This window comes from Leucoraja erinacea, chromosome 22 (assembly GCF_028641065.1).
Source record: "Leucoraja erinacea ecotype New England chromosome 22, Leri_hhj_1, whole genome shotgun sequence".
Taxonomy (NCBI): domain Eukaryota; kingdom Metazoa; phylum Chordata; class Chondrichthyes; order Rajiformes; family Rajidae; genus Leucoraja; species Leucoraja erinaceus.
The window spans coordinates 28,096,386-28,117,739 of NC_073398.1; the positions used below are offsets into that span (position 1 = coordinate 28,096,386).

The 21,354-nt window shown below is 42.5% G+C and overlaps 1 protein-coding gene across 1 annotated transcript in view; it reads right to left on the reverse strand.

Annotated features, from left to right (window-relative positions):
* Positions 1-21,354, reverse strand: part of snd1 (staphylococcal nuclease and tudor domain containing 1) — a 736,770-nt gene that overhangs the window by 671,227 nt on the left and 44,189 nt on the right. The window contains exons 9-10 of the mRNA XM_055653291.1: positions 20,345-20,435; positions 3,107-3,220 (exon numbers count right to left, since the gene is read on the reverse strand). Of these exons, the coding sequence (XP_055509266.1) occupies positions 3,107-3,220; positions 20,345-20,435 (205 nt within the window). The remainder of the gene's footprint in view (positions 1-3,106; positions 3,221-20,344; positions 20,436-21,354) is intronic.

The following is a 21,354-nucleotide window of genomic DNA, read 5'->3' on the forward strand; positions in this document are numbered from 1 at the left end:
GATATCTAGTTCCATTTCCATTTATCAAGACCTGCGCCAGACTTTCAAATTCTTGAAAGTCCCTTTCCTTTGTCAATACTCATCCTAAGTATTAATTTTAAGACCTCACCTATACCTTCTGGGTCCATGCAGATTGCCCACATTATCACTAATAGCCTCTACACTTTACTTTCCCTTGGTTATTCTCTTGCTATTATAGAAAAGCTTATAGAACACCTTCAGACATATGTGATTTTGCATGACCTCTCTTAGCCTTCCCATTTTCCCAAAGCATTTCCTCACGACAAGCCTCCCCCATAATTAGTCACCTGTATTTGTCATTTGCTTCATTTTTCTCTTTATTCAATCCTCAATATTCCTTGACTAACCAGGTTTTCTCGCTACACATGGTTTTCACCTGCAGGAACATGGTAAACTTGAACTCTTGTTATTTCTCCTTTGAATGCTTCCCACTATGCAGACGCAGACTCACCTGCCAGTAGAAGCAACCAGCATACATTTTCCGGGTTCTCCCTTATGTTAATCACATTGGCATTGCCCTGATTTAACACCGTTAAACTGGTCCAACACCATATTTTTTCTTAACTTACCGATTATGAAGGGAGGGAGTGACTGAGGGTAGGGGAAAGGAGAGGGAAGGAGGGAGTGGGGGAGGGGAGGGGAGGAGATGATGAGGGAGAGTGAGTTGCGTTCACATTGATCTTATATTTTACGTTATTGCCATTCTGTACTTTAAAAACGTCACAGCCGCGCTCCCACTTGCCGGCCGCGCCTGCGCAGGTGGGTGAAGGTTGCCATGACACACGTCAAAACGCAGATCTGTGGCGTCACAACGGGAACCCGTCAGCCGCACCTGCATTGGGGGACGGCCCCAAGGGGTCCGTACTAGGTCTAGTACTTTATATAACCGGTGATAGTCAGTTGCTTGCACCACATTTCCCTTTTCATTCTCTCAAAAACTTGTTAAAATTCTTTATTGGACCACATTTTCCTTTAAAGCAACAAGTGACAAATACAACATCGGAACCACTGACTTGGAAAATTTACAGGGCCCAACAAAACAAGAAAGCTCAATTAACATGTCTCGCCAATGTAGAAGCAGAGAGATTAATGACCATCACTGCTGGTGTTAATTTGGCTCTTGTGGTTACAAGATTCAGCAATTTCTTCACCCCTGCATCTCAATATCATGATTCAGAATTTTAGCACAGTGCCCAAAATTAAGTGCCACAAGCCAAACATTAATTGTATTGCAGTTCAAAGTTTTAAGGAATGAATGGATAGGTACAAATCTATTATTTGGAACTGCATGGTCTATATTTCTGGGATAGAAAAATACCAGAAGAATCAACTGGGAATTGATAAACAGTCAATACATAAGCAAAGTAAAATAGAATGACGTTCAAAAAGTTATGACAAGAATGGTAACTAACAAAGTTGACAGCATGGCGGCTGCTGTTAAATGTTGTTTTTATTTAATACCCTGCTCTGTCTCTTCATTTGCGATACACAAGTTTTGGCAACTAGATACATTTTAAAGACAAAATGGATGAAGCAAGTTTAAAACTCCCACATTTCAAACAGATCACGGAATCATTCACACAAATTCTCGCAATTGATATTTAGACAAAATTCTCTAAAAACCCTAATTTACTTCAAAATCAATTCAGTGCCCATCTTCTTTCTTGAAATATTTAGTCCAGAAACTAGGATTCACTCTTCAGGTATTAAATTGTTTGATTTTATTTTTTCAGTTTAAAAAAAAATAATTTGAAAATGAAAAGCAACATACTTGGCGAGCTGTTTCTGCAGAGCTGCAGACCTAATGATGGAAGCTGGGATTAGGCAGAGTAGCTATTTTTTTTTATGAGGGAGACTGACACAATGGTGCCATGAATTTTATATTATACTATAAAAACAACATACATCATCAGAATGAAAGCTCATCCGCCAAAATATTAACCCCAATGGTCACCAAAGATGCTGCCTGACCTATTGATGAATCCAAAATTTTATGTCTTAATTAAAAATAGACAGTTTGAAGAGAAGAGAAACTATCATGCTGCCAGAATTGTTTGATGAAACAACCAAATGTCAATTTAGCATTATATTCATAAGAGCTGCAATTTGTTAACTTTTAAATATGAGAGTAAAGAAATAGCAAGCAATCAATCCATGATATTTTTATACATCTAATGTACAGAAAGCACCGTGTTATATGGGCAGTGACCTGCAACAATAAATGAAAAAGATTACGGCTCATGGGATCCAGGGCAAGTTGATGAATTAGATCCAATATTGGCTTGGCGACAAGAGACAGACACTGATGGTATTTTCGTAATTGGATGCCTGTGACCAGTGGTGTTAAATGGGATTGTGCTGGGACCCTTATTGTTTGTAATATATGTGAATGATTTAGATGTGCATATAAGAGGCTTGATCAGTAAATCATAAGATGACATGAAGATTGATGGAGTTGTTGACATTGTGGAGGGTAGTCAAGGCTAGAGGCGATATCAATGTCCTGATGAAATGTTCAATGAGGCTAGGAAATATACCATGAATGGTGGGGACCCCTGTGAACCGTTGAGGAGCAGAGGAACCTTGGTAACAAGCCTAAAAGATCCTTGAGGGCGGCAGCACAGATGGATAATGTGCTTAAGAAGGCTTCTTTACTGGCCTTCATTAGCCAGCAATTGAAAACAAGGGCAGGGAGACAATAATGCTTTATAAAACCATAATCAGACCTCAGATGGTGGACTGCAGACCTGCTAACAATATTACAAGAAAAATGTGATGATACCAGAGGGATTCGCCAGGCCTGTTTTCAAGCCATATGATGCACTGACAAATAATTAACTGCCTCAAGATGTTTCAAGCCGAGTTATATACAGAGTCCACTGCACTATGCTGGTAATCACTTATTTTTTCTTAAGAAACATATCAATTAGCAAAGTGCGGTGCCTTATAAACAATGGCAACAGGTTTGAATCAAATTCATATTCCATAGATTAATGTATGATAGTACTCAACATTTAATTATTTTGTTATCACTTTTGTCCAAAACACAACACTTCAACTTCCTTTGTACTTTGTATTTTTATACCTGGTTGATCTCTCCTTCAAGCCTCGGAGGTCGGATGCTGGAGAGATGAAGAGTCTTCTGTTCACCCGAATTTAATTTTGCCACCATGGCATCTGCATTTAATATCTGCATTACCTGAAACAAAAATGTTAGAAACAATCGAATTACTTCAACAGAATTGATAATTTTACTGCAATTGGCAGGATATATACTCCAAAATTGATGATGCCTACACAAATTACCCTTATTCACACTGAAGTAAAGACAAACAAATCTGTTGAAAGCACAATATTGTCCCAAATACAGTAACACTTCCAAAGCCAATTGGAATCAAATAGTCCATTGGATTGGCTTTTCAGCGACCAAATACAGCTCAGTCAGAGGCATACAGCACAAAATCTGGCCATTCACCCCAACACATCCATGCCTGAACAATTCTGCCAGTATAAAATTGAAGACCCACCAAAATTTGTCCCCTAAGATATTAGATGTAATTTTTCTTAACCTTTTAGAATTGGAAACAAAATACCATAACATTAATAAACCATGCATTGCCATTCAGAGCCTTTGGAAACCCTTAAACCCAACAAAATAGAAAAAAAAATCCATTATTGATCTATTGCTGCTGGATATCAAACATCTCTCCCAAATCAAATCAGTAAAGCATAGGCAAGTGTGAAAAGAACTGCAGACATTAAACATCTTTAATTAAAATCCAAAAGCACAGCAGTGGTGCTATTGAGCAGTTAGGCCGTTTCTGTGGAGTGAACAGTAAAGATAATATCTCAGGTAAATGATGCTTCATCAAATTTAATAGCAGGCTTCTTGAGCCCATGTTAGCCTCATATACAGAGCTTTACTAATCAACATGTTTTTTTTAAAGAATGTTGCTTGAAATACAGTAAACCCCTTTCATAGGAGACCAAAGGGGGAAATGAAGTCCGTTATTGCCAATTGTCTGCTATAACCAAGTACGGTATTATTATTGTATGTTGTTGAAACTAAGAACTGCAGATGATGGCTAATGCACAAAAGGATGCAAAGTGCTGGAGTAACTCAGCTGGTCAAGCAGCATCTCTCGACAACATGGATAGGTAACATCAGGACCCTTCTTCAAACTGATTCAGTATGCCGAGTTACTCCAGTACTTTATGTTTATTCACTTTAAAACTAGGCGCTGATGCCACTGGTCTGCACCAGCGAACCCTTCTTCACCAGCTGCTGCAGATGTTGTGGCGGCTCACGATGTTGCCATGCCGACAGAGCTTTCTTCAGGCCACCGCCGCCACCGAAAGGACGGGCTCGGTCACCGTCGTGCTCCCGCCCCTTTCACCTGCTTCCCCTTCTTCCTCTCAGCAGTGGCTTCATCCCCTCCACTGCTGCCTCCTCTTCCTCTCCCACAGTCACAGACATCTTCTCAGGTGGAGTATGTCAACGACTCCAGGGGAGAAGTGGAGGTGGCAGAGTGGACAGAGACAGGAGGCAGCGGCGGTGGTGGAGCAGCTGTGTGGATAATGCGACTGGAGAAGGTGGAGGCAGCAGTGCGGGAACAGACAAAGCGATGGGCGATAGGAAGAAACGGCAGCTGGTGAGAGAGGAAGGAGCCCCACTGTAACCAAGTGTGTCTTGTCAGTGGCGGCCATCTGAAGAGAGCTCTGTCCCCATGGGTACAATGTGAGCCACAACAGCCGCTGTACGGTGGGTGAAGAATGGTCCACTGGTGCACCTTGCAAGCCAGGGTTGCCTTCAGAAGCCAGGGCTGTAAGTGGCCGGGAAAGCTGAGGTGGGTGTTAGTGGCAGGTCTGCCCGCTATAACCTAAATCCTCTATAAAGAAGTCAGTTAAAACAAGGGTTTTCTGTCACTGAGGCGTCTGAAGAAGGGTCTTGACCCGAAACATCACCCATTCCTACTCTCCAGAGATGTTGCCTGCCCCGCTGTTACTCCTGCATTTTGTGTGTACACCAAGTATGGAACTGTACAACTCAGCAGAGAAAAGGCAGAGGGAAGCACAAAAGTTAGAAACCATAATTGATGACAGGAAATGTTTTTTTAACATGGAAAATTTGTGACATTTGAATTTAACATAACACTTTAACTTGAACAATCTCGTTTAAGTCGGTCATTGCCAGTCCCATTTCCCCGAGCGAGTCTGAACACTGTCCATGTTTTGCAATAACGCAGGCATCAGCCGCTATAGTACTCCAGGAATTGTATGCAAAGTTGCACACCTTATTTCCATCGAAGTTCAAATATACTTTTAATAATGAGAACCAAAATGATATATAGATCTCAAATTGACATTTTAGTAAGCCTTATACATTTCATTCCTCCTTCACTCCAACCCTATCCAGCTATTGTTTTCAATGGGCGTGACACAAATGGGAAACAATCATCTAAGCTTATGCACCAGCTACACTAGACATTTGGCAGCCTATCAAGATCATTTTGATAGCACCTCAAGTTGTTGCTTATAAAAGGAATGCCAGCAATACCAGTGTGTCAAGAATAAACATGTGATGTGTGCAACTCAAAATTAAGCTGGACAATGTCAGGGGAGGATACTTTATCAGAAAAAATGGTGGCACAACGTAGTACTGTTTAGATTGTTGAAAATGTGGGGGAAACAACATTTTCAAAGATTACTATTGATCCGGTAGGCGGCGCGACTCTCGTCAGCAGCGGCCTCTGCAGCCTGTCCGCGTTTTTATTATTTTCTGTCTATGTTTTTATGTAGTTTTTGTTATTTTTTGTTGGGGTGTGTGTGTGGGGGGGGGGGGGGTGGGGTGGGAGGGAGGGGGAAACTTTTAAATCTCTCCCTGCACAGGAGACCCGACCTTTTCTTGTCGGGTCTCCGTTATCGTTGGGGCTGCAACGAGGAGCGGCCTCCAACAGGAGAAGACCGGGGACTCTGGTGCCGACGACTCACCGTCACCGTCGCGGGGCTGGCCGAGTCCGGAGCGGGTGGAGCGGTGGAGGAGCGCTGCTGCTGCTGCTGCTGCGGCCCGACCTCCGGAGATTCGGAGGCTTCAACTGCAGGTCTGGTGGACGGCGGCACCGGGAGCCCGCGGGTCCCTGGAGGGAGACCGCTTTTCAGGGCTCTCGCAACGGCGACTTCTCCCGCCCGAGTTGCGGGGTCGAAGAGCTCCTGGAGCGGGGCCTGACATCACCGCCCCGCGCGGCTTGGAATGGCCGCGGGACTCTGCGAGCGCACGCCGGGGGCTCTAACATCAAGACCCGGTGTGCGACCTCGCACCACCCGGCGTGGCTTTAATGGCCGCGGGACAATTGCCATCGCCAGCCGGGGGCTTTGACTTTGACTGACATCGGGGGGGGGGGGGAGAGTGCAGTGGAGAGATAAGTTTTTTTGGCCTTCCATCACAGCGATGTGATGGATGTTTATGTAAATTATGTTGTGTCTTGGGTCTATTTGTTTGTAATGTATGGCTGCAGAAACGGCATTTCGTTTGGACCTCAAGGGGTCCAAATGACAATTAAATTGAATCTTGAATCTTGTATCCGAGTAACAGTATATTCTGCGACCAAATAATGATAGTGGAGGTTGACATGGTTAAAAATTTTTAAAAGTTGATCTGAAAATGTTGATCTAAATAAAATGGCAAAATCCCCACTGAATTGTTTTTTGAAATACCCGCAACCACATTATATCAATGGTAACCCCTCATGATCTGGGATCTTTTTAATCTATTATCAACAACACCCAGCTAAAGTAATTCCCCAATAAAATGGTTCACACAGCAGCTTGCATCAACAGCAACATTAGATTAGTACTGGTGCTCACTGCCTGTGGGTCGCTCTGCAAATTACTCTCTTTTTTTATTCTGTTGACAGTAACTAATCAACTTGATATCCAAGGGTTTTAAACTCAAGAAATGCATGGCAATCAATCCGTGTATATATTCTAATGAAAGGACCTGACATTACATGGAATTCATCATAAAGTCCAGGAGTTTAAAAAAAATGTTCCAGTTGCAGAGAGGAAAGGAAGCTCTGCAGAAAGAGACTGCATTCAACATCAAAGTGCACAGGAACACATGGAGAATGATTATAAAGAGTCCAAGCACTGCTGTTCTGAGCCAAAGGTAATTTCTTCCAGCAAGCAATGTAGTAAAAGCCAAGCCGTTTATTGTACAGGTGCACAACCTTTTATCCGAAAGCCTTGGGACCAGACACTTGTCGGATTTCGGACATTTTCGGATTTCCGAATGGAAGATTTTTAGCGTAGATTAGGTAGGTAGCACGGGCGGCTTGAAAAGTCTGGAGCAGCTGCCTCCTCCCCGGAGACCGGGAGAATCATTGCATAAATGTTAGTCAGTTAGTTTGGAGGGATTTTATGTGGTGGTGGTGGAGTAGGGGTGAAGGGGGAAACTTTAATTCTTAGTCCCCTACCTGGTCGGCGACTCCCAACCTCGCGGAGCTGGGGGCTTCGTCCGGCCGCGGGCGGCGCCGGTTGGAGCTCCGACCCCGGCAACTCTACCCCTGGCTGCGCGGCTCCAAATCCAGCGACGCTCCGCGAACGTTGGGTCGGCGGCCACAGCGCTCCGGAGCTTGCCGCACGGCGACCCGGTAAGGCATTGCCCGCTCCCCGCTGGTATCCCAGCGCTGCGACGCCGCCGACTCCCGACATTCGCGGAGCTGGGGCGTCCGGCCGCGGGCCGCGCTGGATTTGGAGCGCCTCGCAGCCAGGGGTAGAGTTGCCGGGGTCGGAGCTACAACCGGCGCCGCCCGCTGCCCCACTGGCCGCAGCGCTGCGGAGCTTACTGCACGGCGACCCGGTAAGGCATTGACCGCTCCCCGCCTCTCCGACCAGGTAGGGGACTAAGAATTAAAGTTTACCCCTTCACCCCCCCTTCACATAAAAGCCCTCCAAACTAACTGACTAACATTTAAGCAATGATTTACAGATGTTTAAGCGCCTCCCGGTCTCCGGGGAGGAGGCAGTCGCTACAGTAGTACAGACCTGGGTTGACCGTGGGTCGTTTCGGGTCAAGTTTGGCGCCAAACGCGAGCTTTGGTGCGCAGACGACATCTGGAAAAAATGGCCGGTTTTCGGAGTTTTTCGGTTTCCGGAACACCGGATAAAAGGTTGTGCACCTGTATCTATTACAAGCATGTTCAGAACAACCAGTGCCAATACCGTACATCCTTTCATCAAGATTTTAGCTTTCTTCATGTAGAGCAGGGGCAACACAATTGAAATCTATCAGCCACTGTGCAGCTATATTAGAGATCTTTATGCATACAACTTATTATTTGGTGCCAGTTGCCATATACATTTGCTAGAAGAGAGCCTAATTTGCCATGTGTGCGATATGTGGTAATATCCAAATCCCACATGGATCCTGTTTAGAACCCTCCAAGTCTTGCCAGGGTTGAATCAGTTCCTTGGTATGGACAGAGATCTTGGTCCAGGCTTTACTCGTCCATTATCACTGTTTAAAATGGATGCAAGAACTGAAGGAGCAGAAAGTATTCCTCAAAGCATTGCAATAACTTGAGCGTTGAGGACAGAGAGTGAAAGGTACCAGACGGAATCTGATTTTCACAAGTGTGAAAAAGGGTGCCATTCAACAGCAATGAGAAACCATCATTGGGCATTCTCATACATGGCAGAATTCAATAAGATTTATATGGCCACTATGGACCACAGTATTCAACAGTGGAGTACATCAGTTAAAGGGCACAGGATATGGAAACCATTGTTAGCAACCCAGATTTTGGATGGAAGTTTCAGAACGTTAATCCATGCTTTCGTGAAACTTTCTGAAGATGGATGCAAAAGGTGGGAACTCATAGAGTTATAGAGCAGAAATAGGGTCTTCAGCCCACCTACCTACCACTATATCAATCTGTGTGTGTGTGTGTGTGTGTGTGTGTGTGTGTGTGTGTGTGTGTGTGTGTGTGTGTGTGTGTGTGCGTGTGTGCGCGCCATGTGTGTGAGAATCTAGTTAATTCCTATTTTCTGCCAAACGCGAGGCCACAGCCTTCCCATTTTCACACATCCTACTCACATTTTCCCCCTGGTGGCGATAAACATCTTCCCATCACATTTCCACCTATATTTCCAAAGTTATTAATTGTTGAAATGAAAAAAAAAGGCAAAACCTGCCTTCTCAGACAGCTTCCAGCCTTCTCACAGAGATGATGTCACAATGCCTCTCACGGTGCACCAATCACAATGAGCTCTCAAGCTGACTGCCGACTGCCACAATGACATTACAATGGGACGTTGCCAATGGTAACGAGGTTGCTGCCCCTCTAACCAATATCTGGAGGGGCTGCTCATCAAGTTCTGGTTGCATTTTGGTCCCATGATACTGGTGTTTGGGCACAAGGCAGGGAGTGGGGACCGTCGATCGGGGGGGGGGGGGGAGGGGCTGGACGACTCATCGCCCCCCCCCACCCCCATCCCCTGGGGTGAACACCAACGCCACCCAACGGGTCCCACTTGGTCGAGTACCACATAAATGTTGAGAGCCTCTGCATCTGCCACAATTTCAGCCAGTACTCTCCTGGTGAATTCCAAATTCCAACTACCCTCCTGGTGAATCCATTGTTTTCCTTTTATCCCCTCTAAACCAAACCTCACCTGATATATCTATGCCCTCTGGTTATATATACACTTTTGCTCTGGGGAAATATTTCCTATCATCCTCATAATTTTGTACACCGCTATCAAAACCCCTCCACAGCAAGAAAAAACAAATCCAGCCTATTGAGGCTCTCCTCATCCCAAGAAACATTCAGGTGAATCTTCTCTGCACCCTCTCCAGAGCAATCACATCTTTTCTATATTTATAGCAACCAAAACGGCACACAATACTCCACATATGGTCCCACAAATGTTTTATGAATCTATACCATAGCTTCCCTCCTCTTGTACTGAATCAGCCGGCTAACATCCTTTATATCAGCCTACCAACCTGTGCAGCCACCTTCAGGATCTATGGACTTGTACATCTGTGTCCCTCTGCTCCTCTTCATTCCCTAGGGCCATAACATTTATCATGTATGACATACTCTTATTTGATTTTGCAAGATGCATCACTTTGTACCCAAGGTTAAATTGCATCTGCCACTGGTTTGCCAACGGATCAACTCATCAATATCGTTTGATAGCCTCATAGTATCCTCCTCACTATTCACAATACAACCAATCTTTGTATCATTTGTCGAGTTAATCCATGGATGCCCGTCTCAGATCATGACAAGCTTTCTATCTACAGAAGATGATGTCAAATGTGAGATTGAGGGAGGGTTGGCGAGGTCAAATCCAGTATTCATAACTTTTAACCACTACAGCTTGGCTTACTGTCAAGAATGTCCTCCAGGCTTATGCCTGCAGCCAAAAAGCCATACAGTGTCTGCATAGATAAATTGTCCCTACTTTATATAGATGTTGAAGAAAATGGACCTCCATTAAGACGGTTTTGTTTACAGTTCAGACACAAGCCCTCATTTCCAAACTATCAGTGGCAGATTCTAGGTCAACGAATGCAGCCAACTTTGAGAGTAAGGTGAAATCTGCCATCTGTGCTCATTATCAACATGAAAATGTTGTTGCAATGAGTTCATTGGGTTTAACATTTGCCTTCTCAGAGGGGAGAGAAGCATTAAAATGACCAAATCTTCAACTAATAAACTAATCCATTAATCTACAGGGTGTGCGGAATAATAATTCAGGCGACCGCTCTTCAGTCATCAATCAGTTTAATCAGTGAAGTTAATGGGAAAACATGAGATCATGCACTTCACTAAGAGGAATCAAAAAGCAGACCTTAATCAAAATGGAGTGGAATTGAGAAAATACGTCAATTACAGAAATCTACGTGTTCTTATGCATGGATCGTAAAAGTAAACATACAGCTACAGCAAATAGTTAGGTAGGCAAATTGCATTTTGACCTTTGTTGCAAAGGGGTTGGAGTTTAGAAATAGGATTTAGTCGCAATTTTGCAGGTTTGTTGGCAAGGCCACACCGGGAGTACTGCATACAGATTTGGTCTTGTTAAAAAAAAAAGGATATATTAACTTTGGAATATTTCCTAATTCATGGGTTGAGTGAGTGTGTGTGTGTGTGTGTGTGTGTGTGTGTGTCAGGAACAGCTTTGAAATTTAGACGAACAAGGAGTAATCTATTTTGGTTTGGTTTAGAGATACAGCATGGAAACAGGCTCTTCGGCCCACCGAGTCCACGGCAACCATCAATCATCCCTTCCCACTAGTTCTACGTTATCCTACTTTCTCATCCACTTGCTACACACTTGAGGCAATTCACTAAGGCCGATTAACTACAAACCCGTATGTCTTTGGAGGAGTGGAGGAAACGGGAGCACCCGGAAGAAACCCACCTGTCACAGGGAGAACGTCCAAGTTCCACACAGACAGAACCTGAAGTCAGGATTGAACCCAGGTCTTTGGCATTGTGAGGCGGCACCTCTACCAGCTGCAAAGCTGTGCTGCCCTTGAAACACAGAAGGCCCTAGGAGGGCATACAAGATATTTCCACCAATGTGAGAGACGTGAAAAGCCTGCAATGGTGTGGTCTTTTAAAACAGATGCACAGATATTTCTTCTTGAAGATACCAGCAAATCTCTGGAATTCTCTGCCCAAATGGGTTCTGAGGGTTATATCACGGAGGTATTTAACAGGAAGGTTGATACGTTTTTGCCAGATCATGGTATTGAGACCCCGTAGGGGGTCTATATTACGTCTATACTCTATACTAAGCCTTTACTGAAACCCGAAGGGTCTCGATCCAAAACGTCACCTATTCTTTCTATCCAGAGATGCTGCCTGTCCGGCTGAGATATTCTCTCCCAACACCCATGCTGTAACAAGGATGCCTCCATAGGTTTTTTTGGTGCCCTCTGGGATATGCACAGACCAAATGTTTGGACAAGTTCACATCAGCAAAAGGTAGTCAAATGCTACTGCTCAAGCAAACAGAAATCTGCTGCAACCAAGAGAGGATAGAGCTAACATTCCAATTAATGCTGCCAACAGCTATCGTTTTAAATTCAGTTTAATAAATATTCGAGACAACATTGGATTCGTAATTTCAACTGAAGAAACTGAATGCTAAAATCGGTGCGGTACCATGGTGCATTTGGGATCATTTGTTAATTGCCCTAAATATTCACAAATGTGTTTCAGGACTTTTCCAGACTTAAATGATAATGCCTGTGTAATGAGGCATTTTTATTATCCTCTCATGCAACACAATCCATCCAGCACTCAAGGGCAGGATAGCTGAAAGACTTGGTGATAAACGGTTGATAATAAAAGCATAAAAGTTTCGAAACAAAATAGGCACAAAATATTCCACGTGAAAAATACTGTAGGTGTTGGGAGACCTAAAAAATAAACATAAAATGCTGGTAGTAGTCTGTCAATTAGATACCAATATGTGTGAAAAGCCATCTCAGAATTTAATATTTATTCCGGTACTTGACTCAAATTACACATAATACCACCAACAACCGATTCCCATGTTCCTAGTGTCAAAAATGAAATCCAATTATGAGTCTCACAGCTTATCAGACTGCCAAGTCATTAGGTATTCACTCAAGGAGGGGCTCAAAAGTATTAGCAGATTCACACATAGCCACTTGGGCTTTACTTGGGCTTTACTTGGGCTTTGAAAAAGTCACATAGATGCAGGAGGAATGAGGATTTTTTAATGTCTATATTCCAAAGACAACCTCAGACTTAGGAAATAACAAACTTATTTGATTACATGAAAATCAAGGGAAGTCAGAAATCTCCAGAATTACCTTGGCAGTAACACTCAAAACATTTGTAGTCAGGATGGGCAAAACGAAGCGCAGCAGTAGAGTTGCTGCCTTAAAGCGTCAGAGACCCGGGTTTGATCGTGACAACGGGTGCTTGTCGGTATGAAGGTTGTACTTTCTCCCCGTGACCAGCGCGGGTTTTCTCCAAGACCTCCGATTTTCCCCACACTCCCAAGACGTACAGGTCTGTTGGCTAATTGGCTTGGTATAATTGTAAATTGTCCCTCGTTTGTGTAGGATAGTGTAAGTGTGTGGGGTTCACTTGTCGACACGGACTTGTTGGGCCGAAGAGCCTGTTTCCGCACTGTATCTCTAAACTAAACTGTATTAGATAAATATGGCCAATCTATTTAAATATTTCAAGTATATCAAAGATGATAACATTGTTTGACTGAAATAGCATACCTGGGTTTTAAAGAAAAGTTTATATTTTATGATGGAGGCCAGGAAATTGATAGGCAGACATTGGGCTGTTTAAGGAATTAGCTACAATCACAAAAATAGCCTGTAACTACTGATGGAGATTGGCGCACCATGATTATTGGCGGAATTTAAGTTGTGCCTATTGCTTTTTAAAAAAATACTAGACTAAGTGAGGGGTCCCTGACAGACGGGAGGCCTGGTCCCCCAACGCAACCCATTCCCCCAACGCAATTGAACAGGAAAGAATTGAAAAAAAATGCTTGCAATTTTGTGATACTCAGATCTGTGTGGCTATTTAAGATCCATCTTTTTCATCCAGTTATCACATTCATCTAGATGGAATGGGCAAAGGGTTTTGGCTTTTGATGATTAGAAACAAAGAGTCATGAATGTGACAAGCCACCACATAAGAACTAAGAGATTTAGATTTCTAGAAAATAAATCACAAGGTTAAAAAAAAAAAACTTGCAAAAAAACCGAGCAAAAAAACAAAACAACATTTATTTGCAACATCCAAAATAAGCATGCGAAGCCCTAGAAGCAGTCAGGATGGTCACCTGATGCGTAATTTAAAAAAAAGTCAAAATGCTGGAGCATCTCAGCAGGTCAGGCAGCACTTCTGGGGAATATAGATAGGTAACGTATCGGGTCAGAACCCATCTTCAGAATGGGAAATTTTATGTGGTTTCAGTTATCACAAAAGGACATTTTTTGACACCAAACGACAGACCAAAAAGAATTGAAATAAAATAATTAATCTGGTCTATTTGGACAGACTTTATTTTGAAAGAAAGTCATATTAATGGGTCATGCATGCAAGATACAGAAGCACAAATATCAGAAATTGCAGAAACACTCAGCAGATCAGGCAACCATGTGGAAAGAGAAAATGAGTTGACGGGAACACACAATGCTCTGGAGGTACAGATGGCCACAATCAGCTGAGAATACCAATATTGATAACCTGTTTCTCTTTAGAGATGCTGCCTAACCTAGTAAAAACTTCTAGCATGTTATATGCTTATGTAAGATTTCCAGAATCTGCAGTTCTACATTCTGTATCTACATTCCCCTAAATCATTAGTTGCGCTGGATTAGGCATTTACCCAACTCCCTGATTAATAGTAATGCAGCATTTGCAAAGTCCCAATCAAACATCAGCTGTCCCCATTCCTTCACTCCAGAGATGCTGTCTGTCCCGCTGAATTACCTCAGCATTTTGTGTCTATCTTTGGTGTAAACCAGCATCTCCAATTCGTTCCTACACAATTAACCTCAAAAGTGAGCTAGGAAGATGAAAATAGCTAGTAATTCCAATTCTAAATGCTTCCGAGTGACCCTTGTATGCATGCTTCCATTTCACTGCAAGTATATGTGAGGTGTTGCACTTTGCGAGGTCTATTATAAGGGGAAAATATATAGTTAATGGCAAAACTCGTAAGAGTGTTGAGTGAAAGAGTCATGGTCATGTTGCAGATTTATAAAACTGTGGCTAGGCCATAGTTAGAGTATTAAGTGGAGTCTGGTCACCCCATTACAGGAAGGATGTAGAGCATTTGGAGAGTGTGCAGGAAAGGTTGATCAGGGTCCTGCTTCAAGGGTATCAGCTATTAGAAGGGATTGGACAAAACTTGGACTGTTTTAAATAGAAGTACCGCATTTCCCGGCAATGAAGACGCTATTTGTTAGCCAAAAATAAGGCACGTAAATTTACCTGCGTCTTGGAGGCCGAAGGTTAGGTTGTGAGCCAAGAAAGATAGACTTGGCTATCCCACAGTACAGCAACATCAAGATCGACGTTGCTGTACTGAGGTAGACAAAAATGCTGGAGAAACTCAGCGTGTGACGCAGCATCTATGGAGCGAAGGAAATAGGTAACGTTTCGGGTCGAGATCCTTCTTCAGACTGATGTGAGGGTGGGGGTTGGGGGGGGCGGGAAGAAGAAAGGAAGAGGTGAAAACAGTGGGCTGAGGGAGAGGTGAGAAGGGGAGGAGAAAGCAGGGACTACCTGAAATTAAAGAAGTCAATGTTCATACCGCTGGGGTGCAAACTGCCCAAGCGAAATATGAGGTGCTGCTCCTCCAATTTACAGTGGTCCTCAGTCTGGCCTTGGAGGAGGCCCAGGAGAGAAAGGTCGGATTCGGAATGGGAGGGGGAGTTGAAGTGCTGAGCCACCGGGAGATCAGGTAGGTTAATGCGAACCGAGCGGAGGTGTTGGGCGAAGCGATCGCCAAGCCTACGCTTGGTCTCACCAATGTAGAGCAGTTGACACCTAGAGCAGCAGATGCAATAGATTAGGTTGGAGGAGGTGCAGTTGAACCTCTGCTTTGCCTGGAAAGACTGCTTGGGTCCTTGAATGGAGTCAAGCGGGGAGGTAAAGCGACAAGTGTAGCATTTCCAGCGGTTGCAAGGGAAAGTGCCAAGAGAGGGGATGGTTTGGGTGGGAAGGGACGAATTGACAAGGGAGTTATGGAGGGAGTGGTCTCTGCGGAAAGCAGACAGGGGAGGAGATGGGAAGATGTGGCCGGTGGTGGGATCCTGTTGGAGGTGGCACATTCCTGTGCTGTATTATTCTACGTTTTATGAACAAGATCGAGTTCAAATGATGGTTTCCCAATCACACAATCCAGCATCTCAACAAAAAAAGACACAAAGCAAAATATTACAACAACAAGCATCTTCGGAAAAGGGTTGAAAGATGAACTCTTATTACGAGTACATTATTTAAAGGCCACTGTCTTGTTGTACCCATGCATCAGCTAAGTGGTCAACAGACCAACTCTAGACACAAAATGCTGGAGTAACTCAGCGGGACAGGCAGCATCGCTGGAGAGAAGGAATGGGTGACGTTTCGGGCTGAGACCCTTCTTCAGACTGACTCTAGATACTACTGAGCAACAACCAAAAGGCTGGTGGAACTCAGTGGGTCAGGCAGCATCTGTGTAGGGAAAACAAATGTTTTGGGTTGGGACATTTCTACATTCAGATCCGAAACATCGTCTCTCCATTCCCTCCAGATGCTGCCTGACCACTGAGTTCTTCCAGTGTTCGTTTTCTTTTTGCTAAAGATTCCAGCATCTGCAGTTTTGATTATCTACAGATATTAATTTGTGGTTGGCCATTTCCTGAGTTAGTGGAATTAATAAATTCACATAATTTGATGGCCAAAAACATGTAAAAAAGGAAGTGACCACATGATCGTCCATGCTTCTGCAACTGCAAATGGAGTATATTTTCTCTGCAGTTATTCCCTTTCAAGAGAGGTTAGATTAAATTCAGTTTTGCAATCCAATTTGTTAAAATATGCCGTAGATAACAGCATCTTGCAGTTAACTTCAGTTCAACAACACCCTCTAGTGTCAGCAATGAGTGATACCATGGATCTATTTTAATCCAAAGTAAAATGCAATCTCCTGATGAGATTCCTGGCACAACCCGCAGATTTGTGTACCTTTTTTTTCTCTTGACCCGTCTATGATATCACCAATGCTGCAACATATCAAATGTCAGAAACAAAGGACAAATTCACAGAACAAACTCTTCAGAATCAATAATGGTATCTCCAATATGAGGAAAGCTGTCTGTGCTGGCAGAGAGCCTGACCACCTCAAACTTCATTTACAAATGGCTTTGTGTCACAACTTTTTAATTTCTTTTCATGTCCAGTAATGGAAAAAAGCACTTCCAATTTACATCAGAATTTTCAAAATCTCAACTATCTAATATTAGCTTGGTCCTCCACTGACCACAAAAATGTTGCAGCTCTTGATCTGCAAGAGTTAAGAGTGCTTAATTGTCATGTGGCTTTCGTTTCCTATGACAGGAACAGAACAATAACATTCTTACTTGCTTTCCAGGCCCATTAATGCAATGACACAAATATACACTAATTTCTCGGTGATACTCGGCAACCAGACCATAATAGTGTAACGCAAATGCATAGTGCAACACAGTCCATAGTGGATCATTGCTGAAGCAGCATTGTGGTTAGGGTTGTGCAGTGTGGTTCAAGATCCTGATGGTTGAGGCATAACTGTGGTCTCCTCTTCACCCACCTGCTCCTCATGAAAACCATTACATTGTGCTCCTTGGTTCAATCCACTATCAGTTCCCTGAAGTCTTGGTTGATTTAGCAGTTTAGGCATTTACCACAAGATGTAGCTAACCACGTCATTTATATTCCAACAGTAGCTTGGAATATAGAGATAAATCCCACCATTTTCTATGACACAGCCTCTCCCCATCTTTTAAAAATCAGATCCAGCCACAAAAATTGAGATCACATCTCTCAGCCGTAATTGTTATTCCCCTTCCATTCCCAAACAACCAAACCAGCATCTTGTTGTTTGCCAATATATTTAAATGACCTGGGCATAAATTTAGAAGCGTCGGTTAGTAAGTTTGCAGATGGAAACAAAATGGTTTGATTTGCTAATAGTGAGGAAGGCTATCAAGGATACAGTGGGATTTAGCAGTTTTATCCGGTGTCAAAAAAGTACTATAGCAGGTGGAATTTAATCCAAGCATGTGAGAAGCACTTTGGGAGGTTGAATGCAAGAGAAAGTACACAGTTAATGTCAAGACACTTAACGTCATTGATATACAGATACATTTTTAGGTCCATCTATGGTAGATACAAGGACACAAAGTGCTGGAGTATATCAGCGGGTCAAGCAACATCTCTGGAGAACATGGAGAGGTGATATTTCAAGTCGGGACCCTTCTGAAGGCATATGTATGCTTGCCTTCATGGGTCAAGGCACTGAGTATAAGAGTCAGGAAGTTATGTTACAAATTAATTAGAAACATAGAAAACATTAAAAATATAGGTGCAGGAGTAGGCCATTCGGCCCTTCAAGCCAGCACCGCCATTCAATATGATCATGGCTGATCATCTAAAATCAGTACATTTAATTGACCATTTTCACACATTGGGACACGAAATTGATTTGATCTTGAATATAATCTCAGGCCTCGAGGATTAGAGATTTCCAAAGATTTGCAAGCTCTGAGTAAAGAAATTTAGAGAGAAAGAGAAGAGAGACAGAGTGCATGAATTACTTCCAAAAACTGACCAACACATGTTGTTAGATGTTAAGGAAATACAGAATATAGGGACATAAGGTAGATGCAAACAAGAGATGGTAAAAGATAAGCCACAATTGTACTGAATAGAGGAACAAGCACAAGGGGTCATCGTTTTTGGGTATCCAAGATTACTCAGCCGTTATGTTCTTGTTGGTTCAGTCAACTATGGCTTGGACTGCAGGTGGTGCTGCTGCCTTACAATTCCACTCATCACTGTTCAATCCTGATCCCCAGTGGCATGCAGAATTTCTACATTCTCCCTACGACTGTACAAGTACGTGCCCTGGTGTTCCAATTTTCTCTTTTCTTTCCAAATTCATGCAAGTACGTTAATTGATTACTCAGAATTACCCCACATATAGAGTAGTATGAGGATCTAAGGTGGAGTTGTGGGCACATGAGAAAATAGATTGTATGGAAATAAGAAGGGGTTTGGGGATTGAAGGTAAAGACGATGCATGATAGTGCCTTTTTCTCATATTGTATAATGATGTGAAAATGAAATGACATGCTGCTGTCTCTATTATTTTTAAACATGAATTGTAACTGGATACAGATCACTCAGATATTGTGGAAAAAGACAGGTGGTCATCGTGCCTGGCCTGTCTGAAACATAAACCAAGACCCCGCTACATGCTCAGTTGGAAAGAGTCCATTACTATTTTATAGTGGGAGAATTATCACACATACCAGCTCATACATCCTTCAACCTATATCATTAATAAATAAATTATGGGGTAATTATCGCATGTTTGTAGGAGTTTGCTACAATTGTGACTATAATAAAAAAATTTGGTAACTGTAAAGTGCTCTCTTGAAAGGGATGTGAAAGACATAAAAAGAGACAAATTGATAATTATTACACAGGCTTAAATAAATAATATAATTTGCAGGCCAGTGTTCAAACCTCATTTATTTCTGACTGCTTGTGGCTGGGTATCGTTTAAGCACAGACTAAGTCTCAAGCTCTTTCATCAGGTGAGCCCATGCTCTCCATGAGCTGAAGCTGATCCTGGGTTAATGTAAGAATTTAACATGAACCACACAACAACCCTGTCAACTCGCAGGTAGCTCTGGCAGCTGCCAGATTCAAAGCTGCTTCGCTTTCCATCTTTAAGTAGCCGTTTTGATTTTGATCAAGGTTACAAAGGATTCCTAACTAGAAAGAAATAGTAACAAAGTTTGGTGTAACAGAGTAAAACTTGAGTAAATGTTTAATTAAAAGCTGAACACAACACAGACTCATAGCAGTAATCTCCAATATACCGAATTGTTGATCCTCATCCAAAGGCCATGTAATGATAGCATCCCAGCTCACTCAAAATCTTGGGGGGTAATTTCAGGCTGCATAATCTCCGTAGAATCCTGCCATCGGGAAGAAGGTACAGGAGCCTGAAAACTAACGTCCAGGTTCAGGAACAGCTTCTTCCCTACAGCCATCAGGCTATTAAACATTACAACCTCAAATAAGCTCTGAACTACAATCGACTATTATTGAACTACTATTGTTTGTTGTGTGTGTAGTGTGTGGTGTGGGGTGTGGTGCGTGGTGCGCGCGTGTGGACACTGAACATTTTTTCTTTCACGTTTATTATATTGGTTACAGTGTACTTTGTTTACATATTCTGTTGTGCTGCAGCAAGAAGGAATTTCATTGTTCTTTCTGGGACATATGACTATAAAACAATCTTGATTCTTGAGAATCATGCTCTCCATGTCTGGTTCCCCAGTCACGATATCAGTGAAGAGAGCTGACATAGACATTTCAAGATGAGCAAATTGTATACACTTGAATGCACAAATATACAACCCTAATGCACATTTTGAGAGCTGACATAGACATTTCAAGATGAGCAAATTGTATACACTTGAATGCACAAATATACAACCCTAATGCACATTTTAAGTACTGCCCATTGATAAATTTGAACCAACCTTAGCCACAAAATGTTTATCCTTTTGGTCCATATTAGATGTTGGAGCCACATAATCTTTCCAGATCCGAAGTTTTCGTTCTTTGGCAGATCTGTCAACATAAGAGAATGTTCTTAGTATTTTAAGATTTATCTTGAGCTATAAAACAAGACAATTGGCAACAGAATTAGCTAGTTGACTCAAGTGCTGATCATTCAGTACGCGACTATACATCACTTTTCCCAAACAACAGTCAACCAGAGATCAGATAAGTCCAATGCCCAACTTTAGATATAGGTAAGAATTTCACTAAAATATTCCATACTTTCCCATGCTCTGCCCATAATGTAATCTAAACCACAACCATTCCTGCTCCTCATTGTTATATTATAATTGGGGTTGTTATATCAAGATGATTTGTTAAAGGGTTCCTGCCTTGCTTCCAGATTCATTGATATAGAGATCAATGAAAGAGTCACCAATTTGAAATCCACAAACCCGATATCTGAACACTGCTTTAACACCAAGCTCAATTACTTCTCCTCCGATTTTGAAATTGAATAGGAATGAACTATCATGGAAGAAAATGCAACTGTTCTTTTGAGCGATGGGCGATATTGACATGATTTTCCGAATTAAAGTTCCAAGATCTAGAATCTCAAAACAAGATTTTTTTTTGTAACATGCCTCTTCAAGTAGCAAAGTGAAATGCACACATTTTTACTTCAAGTATATTTTAAACGCCGTTGCTCTTGTCATATGTGACAAGTTGATGAAGCACTTCAACAACAACTCGTATATTGCCTCATTAGAAAAAAGCTGATCAATCACAAAGACACTGGGACAATGTGTCAAAAGGAGAAACGACCATAGGTACAACATTGCCAATTATATTTTTAATTGCTTTGGAACTCCTGTCTATAACTGCCACAACAGGGATTCCACAATTCCAAATGCAAACTCAAATAGGTAGTACAAGATAAAAGTCATCCACAATTTCTATGTTAGTTGGGGCGCCAGCATTCTGGTTG